At 41.2% G+C, this 13,005-nt stretch overlaps 1 protein-coding gene across 1 annotated transcript in view; it reads left to right on the top strand.

Annotated features, from left to right (window-relative positions):
* The first annotated feature begins 1,471 nt into the window (after positions 1-1,471).
* Positions 1,472-13,005, top strand: part of CBFB (core-binding factor subunit beta) — a 56,149-nt gene continuing 44,615 nt past the window's right edge. Inside the window, 4 exon segments of the mRNA XM_027618791.2 lie at positions 1,472-1,792; positions 1,794-1,853; positions 2,080-2,166; positions 6,720-6,836. Coding sequence (XP_027474592.1) covers positions 1,775-1,792; positions 1,794-1,853; positions 2,080-2,166; positions 6,720-6,836 — 282 coding nt within the window. The 5' untranslated portion in view covers positions 1,472-1,774.

Raw genomic sequence — 13,005 nt, 5'->3', positions numbered from 1 at the left:
CAGCTGGCATCAGGCTCGCAGCTCAGCGGGGTCTGCTTCTCCCTCTGATCCTCTCCCCTCATGCTCTCTCTCTCTCTCTCAAATAAATAAATAAAATCTTAAAAAAGAGAGAGAGAGAGACCTGAGGGAAGATTCTGAGATAGATGGAGGCCCAATGGTAGTGTTTGCTGACATCCGTATCTATACCCTTTCTATTTGCGCACACTCATATATTCACAGGTTTGATATGGACCGGGAAAGAATGCCCTTGGAGACAGTTGATTGTATGTTTGCTATTCAGAAAGTGTGTTTGTTAAAACCACCAGCCTACAGGTTTGACTCTGCTGAAAACTCCCTCCCTGACCTTGGGCAACTGATCCATCTCTGGACCTCAGTGTGACCAACCATCCCAGTTTGCGAGCCAGTGGTTTCTTAGGACATGGGACTTTCACTGTAAAACCAGGATAGTCTCTGGAAAACTGGACACTTGGTCACCCTAACTCCGTTCCCTATCTGCAGAACTGAGATTGAACTAGGCAGGGGTAGGAAATTCTGCCAAACCCTGCATTCAGGCCGACATTGTTATCCTTACAATCCTTTGCAATATGGCCAGCTACTGTCGGTCAGAGTTGGCACCTATTTGCCATCCTTGCACTGAGTTTTGGACACGCTGGAATTTTAAGGATCAGAATTTATTGAGGATCAACTTTGAGTCAACCTCTGCCATAAATCCCATGTCAAACTCTCTCCAGCTTGGGCCAAATGACTTCCCTAAAACTTGTGGATCTTTTTTAGGGTTTGATTGCACATTTGGGTAAATATATGGACTGGCATTAGGTTTACATATAATTCAGCTTTTCTTCTTTAGAGACTTAAACTTACTGAGTGCTCATTACCGTGAGAGCTTGTGTCTGCGTTTTGCAAATAGGCAAACTGAGGCTTAGCGCCCAGGGCTTGTGTAAGGCTTGTGTAAGCAGCGGAGTGAGATCCCAGCCAAGGCCCGTCTGACTCCCAACAGCTCCGACCTTTCCCACCATGGTGCGGATTCAGTTGGATTCTGTGGTCTTTAGTCTTTGATAAGAACAGCCTACATCCCTCCCCGTCCATTGTGGGCGACAAAGTCCCCAAGGACTTAAGTTTCCTCGCGTTCAGGTGACAATTTGGGGTCATTCCGAGCAGCTGAAGAGCCCCAAAGTTCCATACAGCCGACAGAAAGGACCCGCGCGGGCCGCTCCCCGTCTCCGAGGTCCGGGCAGATGCCCGCAGAGCTGTTCTGCACCGAGCAGCCCGCGGGCGGACGAGGGAAAGAGGGCCGCGCCGCGGGAGGAGCTCTGGTTCGCTGCAGCCCAGCCGCTCCGCAAGCGGGCGGGCGGCGCATGCGCGGCGCGGGTCGCAGAGTTGTGAATGGTGCGTTTTGTTTGCCGGAGTTTGGGGCGGGCGGGCGCGCGAGGAGGAGGGGTGGGGCCGACCGGGGCGGGGCGGACGGGCGGGCTTGCGAGGTGGGCGGCAAGAGGAAGTGGCGGTGGTGGCGGCGGCGGCCGGGGGCGGCGAGTGCTGGGTTCGCGCGGGCGGTAGGCAACGGCTGAGGCGACGGCGGCGGCGTGGGCTGGGCTCGAGCGGGCGGCTGCACCTCAGACTCCCGGGATTGGGAGCCCACGCGGGCGGGCGCCTGAAACAAAGGGAAGCCAGAGTCAGGGAGCCGCGGGTGGGCGGTCAGTCGGTCAGCGCGAAGCCGGCCAGCGGGTGCCGCGCAAGCCCGGAGCCCGGCCGGCCGGCGCGGCCTCAGAGCGGGAAGATGCCGCGCGTCGTGCCTCGACCAGAGAAGCAAGTTCGAGAACGAGGAGTTCTTCAGGAAGCTGAGCCGCGAATGCGAGGTGAGGCAGGCGGGCGGCGCGGAGGCCGCGGCGCGCCCCGAGTGGGCCAGGGCGGAGAAAAGTTTGGGCGGCGCGGCCCCGGGCAGCCCGGCGGAGGGGCAATCTCGCCCGGGCAGCCGCCTGCCCGCAGACTCTGCTTGCCCTTATCTGCGCCGCGCGGGGCGGGTGGGCGCGCAGGCGGCGTCGCGGATTTGGCTCCTGATTTCGGGCCGTCTCTGCCTTGCAGATTAAGTACACGGGCTTCAGGGACCGGCCCCACGAGGAGCGCCAGGCGCGCTTCCAGAACGCCTGCCGCGACGGCCGCTCGGAAATCGTAAGTCGGCGGGGCAAGGGCGCGGGGACAGAGGCGCGCGCGGGTCACTTGTTGCGCGGGGGCCGCCGCGGCCCAGGCTGGTTCCGCACGGCGCCGCGGACGCCGCGACTCCCGGAACTGAGCGGGCGCCGTCTCACTTCCTACTCGGGATTCAAAATGCGAAACCAGACACTGGCGGGCCGCGTCCTCGCGGGGACACGCTTCTCTGTGGCCCTGTGCAAGCCGGTTATGTTTCCCAGACGCGACTCGGCAAACAGTTTGCCGCGAGTGGAACTACACCGGAGCCCAACTAAACAAGGAGAGGTCCTTGTGTAGGCTGTGTCACGGATTAAGGGGTTGGGGTATTTTGTAAGGGAGAAAACACCCATTCGGAAAAAGAATTGGGCTTCATTCAAGGATCTGATTCCTGGGCGAGAGTTGGTTTCTCAGGACGCTAGGTTTGTTGGTAAATTTCTATGTGAAGCTGTTTCACCGCGGTATAGCCAATTATACCAGCTATCTATTGTCCTAATAGAGAAAAAGAAGCCCTAAAGAATGAGCCATTTTATTTTCTTAAAATGTTAAGGCTCAGGAGAAACAGAAACCATTATCATCTTTTTTCAAACCTCAAAAACGTCTCCCCCGTTTAGTGCCGCAATTCCTAAAGAATTGCATGGATTTGCGAAACCCACAGTTGATCTTGAGGCCTTGTTTCAGGTGGTAGATTTGGTGCTTCGCCTTCACCAAACCTTACCTTGGGGGGAAAAAATTGAAGTGTCTCATCTCCTTTTTGGTTTGTCCTATTGGAGGTGCTAACGAGGAGGGAATGAAAAAGCCAAAGGGTAAGTAGGAAGAAGCTAAAGAAAAGAGATCTTATTAATTAAAAAAAAGAAAAAAGAAGTTGAAGTACTGTATAGTGGAATCTAGTTATCTACTCTGAACTGGGCCCATTGCGTTTGCAGAGACTTGAAGCTATGGCGGAGTTTGAATTTAGGTTAACAATAAGAGGACATATTGGAACATTTACTTTTCCCACCTCCTTCATGGAGAATATATTTTATTGAAAAACAATGCAAGTACCGTAAAATTCTCCCTTTTCATCACCTACATCAAATTTATTTTTAAGAATATTTTGCTATTTAAAATGAAGACTTTTTAGAATTGTATTACAGATGATGTGAAGATACTGACTAAATTTATTAGGAGCTCTAGAATATTAGGTCATTAGTGCATGTTATGAAAGAAAATCTCCAGCTTTTAGCCCACTTCCAAGTTTCTTGAGTAGTTATAATAGTTATATGATTAAAATGTCTAAGACACATACTTTCGGTTTGGGCCTTGAGTGGTAGAAGAATCATTCATTAGTTGATGCAGCGATTATATCATTCTTTGTCTGAGCTTCCTTTCGAAAAGGTAGATGGCATACCTAACCAATGGATTTCCTGAAGTTAATTGATGTAAGTGTGAAAGATGAGGTACAAAGTACTTAATGATTTTTTAAAGCTGAGGGGTTTTTTTTGGAAACCTAATGAAGTATAGCTATGAGGTTGTTTTCTGTCACATCAGGGACTTTGCTGCATATAATTATGAATTGGAAGTATAATTTAACCCACAGTAGATCTGAATTTTTTTGCTCTGTTATAATATTACTATAATATTATAGCAGTATTATAGGTTGCTTGTATTTATCATAAGTTTCTTTCCAGGGATAAATCAGATATTCTAGGCCTTCCTCTTCCAGATACCTGATCCTACAAATTTTAATAACTTCTTAATATCTGACAAGTATTAAAAATTAAAGGAGGGTAGGTTGAATTCTGTGTAAGATTTGCACTTAATATAGCATATGTGTCTTAATTTGTTGAATAACGTAACTTTGTATTTGGGAAGGAATTTCACTTTTTCTAGTTCCCTCCCCCTTTAATTCAGTATTCTTCACATTTAAATTACAGGATCCCTACCTAGCTCCTAGAGGGTGGAGACCACATTAACTTTGTGGTGTATACATTAATATACTCTCCTCTAAACAGGTACTCTGCATAACGCTTTTTGTATCATCAGTACTTGATTAATTGAATTTAGAGGTTAATATAATGCCTGAAATTTATTTTTTAGTTAAGAACAGGCTGTGGCTTTTACTTATTTTTGGTTGTGGGAAATAGGTGTGTAGAAGGCATTATTTTGCCTCTGTTTTGACAGCAGCTATATACAGTAAAAATATGCATAGTTACCAAAACTATTATCGACCTTTCTCCCCTCTTTTTATTCTTTTAATTTTGAACATCCCCTTAGTGTATCATTGAGGTTAATGAATTTATTTTGTTTTTAGATAGATGTGATCATAACTATAAAACTTACCCAGACTCCTTAATCATAGCATGAATAAAAGTGATTATGGGTAAGGGGTAGAATCTATTTGGTCTGTTTTATTCCTCATGTAAGTTGTTATTGTGGTAAGAGTGTTGGAGAAGTCTTCAACACTAATGGTAAATTAAAGAAAAGAATTCAGGTATGGTGATGACTGTGACAGCCGTAAAAACTATATTTTTAATCCTGAAGATGGAAGGATAAAGGTATGTTGGATTGGCATAAGGTTTGTTATTTTACAATTAGTGAAACCTGTAGAATAATCATTGGGACGATCTGGAAATCTTACATATAGACAGTGATACCACTGTAGCATTTTTATGTTTTTGAACAGAATTTTCCCAATTGTTATGCGTGTGTAGATATTCCGTTAAAAAAAGAGTTCTATGGTCAAATAAATTTGCAAAATGCTATTCTAGAATGATCTGTTTTTACCACTTCTCTCTCAGAGAGAGAGATCTTGATGAGATAATGGGCATGAAGTGATGAAGCAGGAAATCTCTTCTGAGGTTGGTCTTCAGACAGGAGGTGAGGTAATAAGATCTATAGACTGTTTTTACTTAGCAAGGAGCTGATTTGGGGTACACTGGGGGTGGAAGGATTTGTTACTAGGTGAATACTAAAGAAAAATGCCTTGGGGATTTTGATACAAGGCATTCATTCATGGACTGAATCTTACCTGCCACCACTCTACTCTGAGAATTTATTTTATTATCTGAGGCTGAAAAAGTTAGCTTTTTTATCCAGCTCAAAAGTATTTCTCTTATTTAGCAAATACTTAAATGGCATTTACCTGGTACTATTATAAGCACTTTACAAATAATTAGTGGGGAAACTGAGCTACAGCTAAGTAACTTGCTTTGTCATACAGCCTAGGCAGTGTACCTTCTAGAGTCTGCTTTTCATTTGAACTATTGTTGGTTAATTTCACTCCACTTTTCTTTTAAACTTAGTGTTAATGGGGAAAGATTTTTTTTAAAGGTTAATGTTGTTATATTGATGTTTGTTCAGTTCCTATTTATATAAAATTCCACAAGAAAGAGTATCCCACTTGACGAGGTGAATGCCATCAAAGATTTCTATAGAGATTTAGCAGTTAGGTTGACAGTTGTACCTCCAGTACCAATAATAGAAATAGGAAGAATAAATTTTTTGTCTCTAAAGAATCTAAGCTGTTAATCACCAGGGGTACTGGTGGATAGTTGAAGCAGCTGATGGCTTTAAACAAATTGCCCAAAATGTGAACCCCTTCCTTTCAGATGAAGAGTCTTTGATTGGAAACAAAGTATGTTATGGAACTTTAATTAGTAAAGTAAAACAAACCAAAACCTTTTCTCATTTCAACAAAAAAAGAAGAATTTACGTTTAGATGATGAAAAATGTGTGTGTGTGTGTTTTCAAAATGTTTTTTACTTCTTTGTTTCTTTCTGAATTTCCCTTGGGAAGAGGGACAATGCTATGTCCATTTTTTTACTTGGAGGAAATATAGTTAAATTGCTTAGGGGTTACACAGAATACTTTATTGAAATGGTTTTAGATTGTTCTGTCTGTTGAACCATGCATCCAAATCTTATTATAAATATTAGATGAATACTCTTTTGTATAGTCAGATCCACTTCTCCTAAAGTTAAATTTCAGAAAATGCATATTTTTTAAGTCACCTGAGGTTTTAGAGAGATGAGAAGTTCTGTCACATTACATGCTAATGTATCATTTATCAGAAGAGGCAGTCCTGTGCATTTTTAACATAGGTTTAGAACATAGTGTTCCATTAGGCGAGGGAAATCAAGAGAAATTAAAATGCCTCATTTACACATCTTGAAATTGTGGTATGCTTTAAAATTCAAAATGTTTAGATCTTTAGTGATTTTCACATTTAAAAATAGAAGTTTTTAAATTCAGGGATGATGGCTTCTTGTTAGACATTAGCAATGCGAGATCCTAACGTCAGCAAAAAATGACCTGAAAGAAAGTATTGATTCCATGTCTGATTTTATATTTAAGCAGCCAATGGCAAATGTCCTCAAAATGGAATCAGATGTTTGTAACTTAATACTTAAGAAAAATGATGAGTGCATGTTTTTTACTTTTAAGTATTCTCGGTGCTGCCTGGCTTAAGACAGAAACTGATGTAAAAATAAATGACTGCCTGCATAATTTATGTAATGTCCTGCTCCTGATCCTGTTTGTATTGATTTTTCTAAAAGGCTTTTGTGGCCACAGGAACCAATCTGTCTCTCCAGTTTTTTCCGGCCAGCTGGCAGGGAGAACAACGACAGACACCTAGCCGGGAGTATGTCGACTTAGAAAGAGAAGCAGGCAAGGTAGGAATCATTTCTTTGCATTTGAAATACTGTGGATTGTTCTTTTAGAGATTTACAGTTTAATGAAGAGATCTCAGGTGTGATTATATACATATATGGTCAGATTTGTTTTCATATTATGAGGATGTAATACAATTTTTTAAATCAGTGTCAAATTTTTTTGGTATCATTCCATTACTAATTTCATGTATATATTATTCATAGAAACTTGTAGCCCTTAAAGAGAGTAGTGTGCTTTCTTACGTGTAATATTTAAAACTTAATTCCTTTAAAAGTGTTGACAGGATATATTTTTTGTTTTACTAACCCAAGTGATTCCGGTGCTGTAAAAAAAATAAAATTAAGAGAAAAATGGGAGAAGGCTCTGTAGGCATAAAATTTAATAATAAGAAATAGCTCATGGGTAACCTTCTACTTCTGTTAATACTGCAAGTTTAATTTTGATTAAAAACGGTGTGAAAACTTCAACTTGGAAATAATTTGTGTTGAGGAAAAGCTGGGAAAACAAATTGATGCCTTAAAATTTTTTGATATTGGAAGTTTAGGTTGAAGATATGAAATGTTTAAGCTGAGAGCTCTATTAAACACTAACTTAAATGTATTACATAACTTTGTGAAATTTAGTGAAAAATATCTTGAATTGGTTCATTTTTTAATGTAGAAGTTGACTCTTGTTGAAATAAAATATTAAAGAAAAATATTTTTTGGTTTCATCTTATGCTCAGTATTTCTCCTGTTCCCTTTGTGTTTCAGTACCTGTTTTTATCAACTTACTCACTTACTCTTCTGAGTATCGTCATGAATAGCATAACCTCTCACTTTATTTGCAAAACATAATACATATATAATACAAAGATTTTTGTATTAGCCTGTTTTGGGAAAAAGATTCCTGGTTTTGTATATTACAGTGAAGACTTTTTGTTTAAATTTTATGAAATAACCAAAACAAATGATGTAATATATGGTGATTAACATAACAATAAAAAATTAAAAAATTTTATGAAATAAGGTGGGTTTTTTTTTTTTTTAAGATTTACTTATGTATTTGAGAGAGAGGAGATAATCTCAAGCAGACTCCCCACTGAGCAAGAGCCCAACCCAGGGCTCGATCTCACAACCCTGAGATCATGACCTGAGCCAAACCCAAGACTTGGATGCTTAGCCAACTGAGCCACCCAGCCACCCCTGGATTCGATCTCTTGTGGGAGACAAACCAGCTAATCTTTGGAGAGGGAGAAGGGAAAATAGATTACAGAATTTTTAAAAAGAGTAATAAGTGATTTGCTTTTCTCTGTATTAGCTTGCTTGCTGGGAAGACTAAAAGCAAATGTTCCAAGTTTTACTGTTTGGTAATTCTTATGTATAAGGAAGAAGTTGGGAAGTCACTGTAGGATTATGCTTTGTTTTGTGCATGTATGTGTAAGTCAGTGAAGAAATTATTTTTTTCCTTGTTCCAAACACTTTTTTTTTTTTTTAAGACTTTATTTATTTATTTGAGAGAGAGAGAGAGCGTGAGAGGGGGGAGGGTCAGAGGGAGAGGCAGACTCTCTGCTGAGCAGGGAGCCCGATGCGGGACTCGATCCTGGGACTCCAGGATCATGACCTGAGCCGAAGGCAGTCACTTAACCAACTGAGCCACCCAGGTGCCCCAAACACTTTCTTAACGTTCGTTTAACATGGTGGCTCAAATACTACAGACATAAACCAAAAAAAGTCATTTCCTCAACTTTAATGCTAAACTATTTTAACACTTCAAAATGCACATCTCAGTGTTACCCAAGTCTGCCAGTATTTAATAACTAATAAATGGGTATTAACTCTACTAGAAAGTATGTTTGCTTAAATTAATGTAATGATAACTGTTTACCAGATCAAAGACCACATTATTCTTGGACTTACGCCATTGACATGTTTTTAGTTACATGACCAACAATAACAAAAATGTATGGCTTATTTTAGTGTTTAGAAGGTATGTTTTCAAATACAGTTGATAGAACTGATGCAAGTTATCAGGGCACTTACATTTTATTAATATTTGTTTTAGAAGGTTTTTTTCTGTAAAAGGCCACGTATCAAATATTTTTAGTTTTGCAGGCATATGGTCTGTGTTGCAGCTGCTCAAGTCTGCTGTTATAGTGGAAAAGGAGCCATAGACAATATGTAAACAAATGAGTGTGGCTGTGTTCCAAGAATAGTAACAGTGGCAAACTCAGTATCTTTCCCTCAGATTTAAATCAGTAAATGTTTATGTGTAGATTGTGTACTTTTTAAATATAATTTTTCAACACCTGTACTATACCAGTAGGATCCAGAAGAAAAAAACATGTTAACGCACAAAAACCAAAAACAAATAGGAAACTGCTAGTATATTGCTCCTTTCCAGTGGGATAAAGGATACCAGTGAATTTAGACAAAAGGTACTGACCCATGTTTTCTCAACCATGGAGCTCAAGCTATGGGGTCTTTTAATTTTCTACTCCTTTTTTATGGCCTCTTTCTGATAGTCATTAGCTTGTATTTCTGTCCCTACAGGACTAGGACTCGGACTAAAAGCAAAGGAAAAATTGAAGGGATTTCCCCAAATGTTAATTGTTTGCCTCTGCTTCTTATTTTGGATCGCAGATCAGCATCTTTTCTTCCACGTACTCTCAGCCTAGTTATTTTCTGAAGCAGCTAGTTCTCTTCCCCATTCACACCCAACTTTGAGGAACCTAGGGTTAAGGCTTTAGAGTTAGGCATAATTAAGTCCTGGCTTCATTTACTACTATATAACCTTGTGCAAGTTATTTAACCTTTATGGTCCTCAATTTGAACATGAGGTTAATGCATACTTTCCAAGATTTCCCTAGTGATTAAATAGTGTATAAAGTGCTTAGCCAGTATCTGACACAGTTGCTCAAAAATTCATTCATTCCGAAGGTTCTTGTTGAACACCTGTTGTGTATACTGAGCACTGTCCTAGGCACTTGAAATGCATCAGTGAACGAAACAAAGATCCTCCCCTAGAGATTGTTTTTCTTTTAATAATATTTTTTAATAGATTTTATTTATTTCTTTGACAGAGAGAGACACAGAGAGAGAGAACACAAGTAGAGGGAGTGGCAGAGGGAGAGGGAGAAGCAGGCTCCCCACTGAGCAGGAGCCTGATGCGGGGCTTGATCCCAGGACCCTGGGATCATGACCCGAGCCAAAGGCAGACGCTTAATGACTGATGCACCCAGGCACCCTCCCCTAGAGATTGTTTTATGGAAGGAGTGAAGGATAGACAGTATTCATAATAAATAAGTTATGTAGTATTTTACGAAGTGGTAGGTGCTCTGGAAGAAAAGAAAAGTTGAATGAGGATGATCAAGGACCAGAAATGTTTGCAATTTTAAATAGGTTGGTCTGGGTAAAGAAGGTCATGTTTGAGCAGAGACCTCTGAAGGAGGTTAGGGAATGATGAGCCATGTAGGTATCGGGGGGAAAGACAGAGCAGACAGTCACTGTGAAGGTCCTAGAGTGGGAGCATGTTCGTGTGTTTGATAAGCAGCAAGCAGCCCAGTGTGCCTGGAGTAGACTGAGCAAGGAGGAGGGTAATGGGAGAGGAGATCAGGGAGATAACAAGGAGCCAGTTTAGTTGACCTTGCAAACACATGGATTTTTAGTCTGAGTGAAATGGGGAGTAGTTGTAGGTTTTTGAGCAGATGAACAATATGATCTGCCTTGGGTTTCGAAAGGATCACTCTAGGCTGCTGGGTTAATAATAGGCTGTAGGTGGGCAAGAGTGAAAGTAGGGAGACCTGTGTGGCTGTTGCTGTGATCTTGGCGAGAGGCTAGGGTAGTAGCATCGGAGGTGGTGAGAGGTGATCATAGTCTGAATATATTTTGAGATAGAGCCAACAGGATATGCTTATGGATTGGATGTGGGGTGTGAGAGTTGAGAATGACTGCTGCGTTTTTGGCAAGAGCAACTGGAGTATGGGATTGCTGTCATCTGAGATAGGAAAGACTGTGGGTGGAGCAATTCTGAGGAGCAGTTTAGAACATGTGTGTTTGTGGTGGTGGCTTGTTAATGCACTTCTGTTTCTTACCGCCCACCCTTAACTTCTTAAGTTAGGGCACTGCTTTCTCATAAATGATCCTTCATCTGCTTATCCCAAGGGTTCAGTGGCCTGTTAAAAAGAATCAACTTTATTGAAGTATACTTTACATACAATAGAATGCACCCATTTTAATTATATAAATTTGAGTTTTAACAAATGTACGCACCCATGTAAACACTACCCACGATCAAGATAGTGTTTCAGTCACCGCCAAAAGTTCCTTGTGCCCTTTTACAGGAGTCTGGGAGTGGTTTGGCTGGATGGTTCTGCTCAGGGCAGGGACTGTACAGTCTCTGAAGACTTGACTGGAGCTGAAGAATCCACTTCCAGGCTCACTCACGTGACTATTGGTAGGTGGCTTCACTTGCTAGTCATGTGTGCCTCTCCACAGAGAGAGAAAAGAATGAAGTCACCATGCTTTTTATGACCTATTCTCCAATCACTTGTGTCTTATTCCGTTCATTAGAAAGGGAGTCACTAAGTCTAGCCCACATTTGACAGGGAACGGAGGAGTATTTATTCACATACATGGATGTGTGAATACCAGGATGCTGGGATCATTGGGGCTATCTTGGAGGCTGGCTACTGCAATATTCACTTAAATTTAGTGAACTCTGAAATACTAGAATGCTAATAGGAGACAGAACCTGCATATTCTCTTTGATTTGAAATATGGCTTTATGATCTAAGAAAATGGGCTCACGAAAATCAGTCCTTTTATTCATTCTTTCTGCCCTTTGTGTTTATAGGAATGTTTTCAAACCAAGATCTTCAATAAGGAAGGCTGTTAATGGATAACTGACCATAAATAGGTATTTCATGTAAGATCAAATCAGAGCATTCAAGTTTATACCATCTCTCAAATATATTTGAAACTTCTGCACCCAGGTGTCTAGTGAGCTGTCTGCATTGGGCTCTTTTTTTTTTTTTTTAAGATTTTATTTATTTATTTGACAGAGAAGACACAGTGAGAGAGGGAACACAAGCAGGGGGAGTGGGAGAGGGAGAAGCAGGCTTCCCCGCGGAGCAGGGAGCCCGATGCGGGGGCTCGATCCTAGGACCCTGGGATCATGACCTGAGCCGAAGGCAGATGCTTAACGACTGAGCCACCCAGGCGCCCCTGCATTGGCTCTTACAACCATCTTTTTTAGAAGAGGTTTAAAATAATACAATGTAGGGCGCCTGGGTGGCTCAGCTGGTTAAGCGACTGCCTTTGGCTCAGGTCATGATCCGGGAGTCCCGAGATCGAGTCCCACATCGGGCTTCCTGCTCGGCAGGGAGTCTGCTTCTCCCTCTGACCCTCTTCCCTCTCGGTGCTTTCTATCTCTCATCTCTCTCTCTCTCAATAAATAAATAAAATCTTTAAAAAAAAATAAAATAAAATAAAATAAAATAATACAATGTAGTAGAAAGAGCTGTCCTGTCAAAAGACAATCATAGCTATTTTTTTTTTAACCTGGAAATGGGAATCAGAGTGTCTGTCCTCTTCATATACCTCATGTGAGGATTAAATGAAGTACTAGAATATGTGAAAATGCCTTTTAAATTGTAATACCCTGTCCAAAATTAGGTGTTTGATGGTTTTGTAGGGTGAAATTATAGGGTAATTTAATTACGGAGTTCAGTGCTATGGTGTGCCTTAGGTCAGCTTCACTTGTAACTCTACAGTGTTGGAACACCACATCTTTCCCAGGTGTCCTTCCTGTGTATTATAAACCCTGACAGCCAAAGTGTTCGTAATTCTTCCTGAATCTAAACTGCTTTTCTCTGATTCAGCTTTCAGAAGGCAAGGAAAAGCAACCAATCGGAATTTAAGTCATTCTTAGTTAAATTTTTTGTAGCCCAAGCAACTTCCAATTCCTTTGATCTTTCCTCTTAGGACCCATTTCCAATTACTTTTTATTTCAAACAAATGCAAATGATTATGGTTTCACCATAAGTTATTAGTCTTGAATGGTCAGATTAATGGTTTTTGCATGCATTCTTTGTTTTATAAAGCCTGGGTTAGGGTTCAGATTAATTATTATATATGATTACTACATGATCCTAGTTTTTGAGTATAAAGATAAAGGGTATGAAAAATA

This window comes from Zalophus californianus, chromosome 17, assembly GCF_009762305.2.
Source record: "Zalophus californianus isolate mZalCal1 chromosome 17, mZalCal1.pri.v2, whole genome shotgun sequence".
Classification (NCBI taxonomy): Eukaryota; Metazoa; Chordata; class Mammalia; order Carnivora; family Otariidae; genus Zalophus; species Zalophus californianus.
Note: the sequence above shows the minus strand (reverse complement) of the source record. Positions and strands in the feature narration are given on the sequence as shown.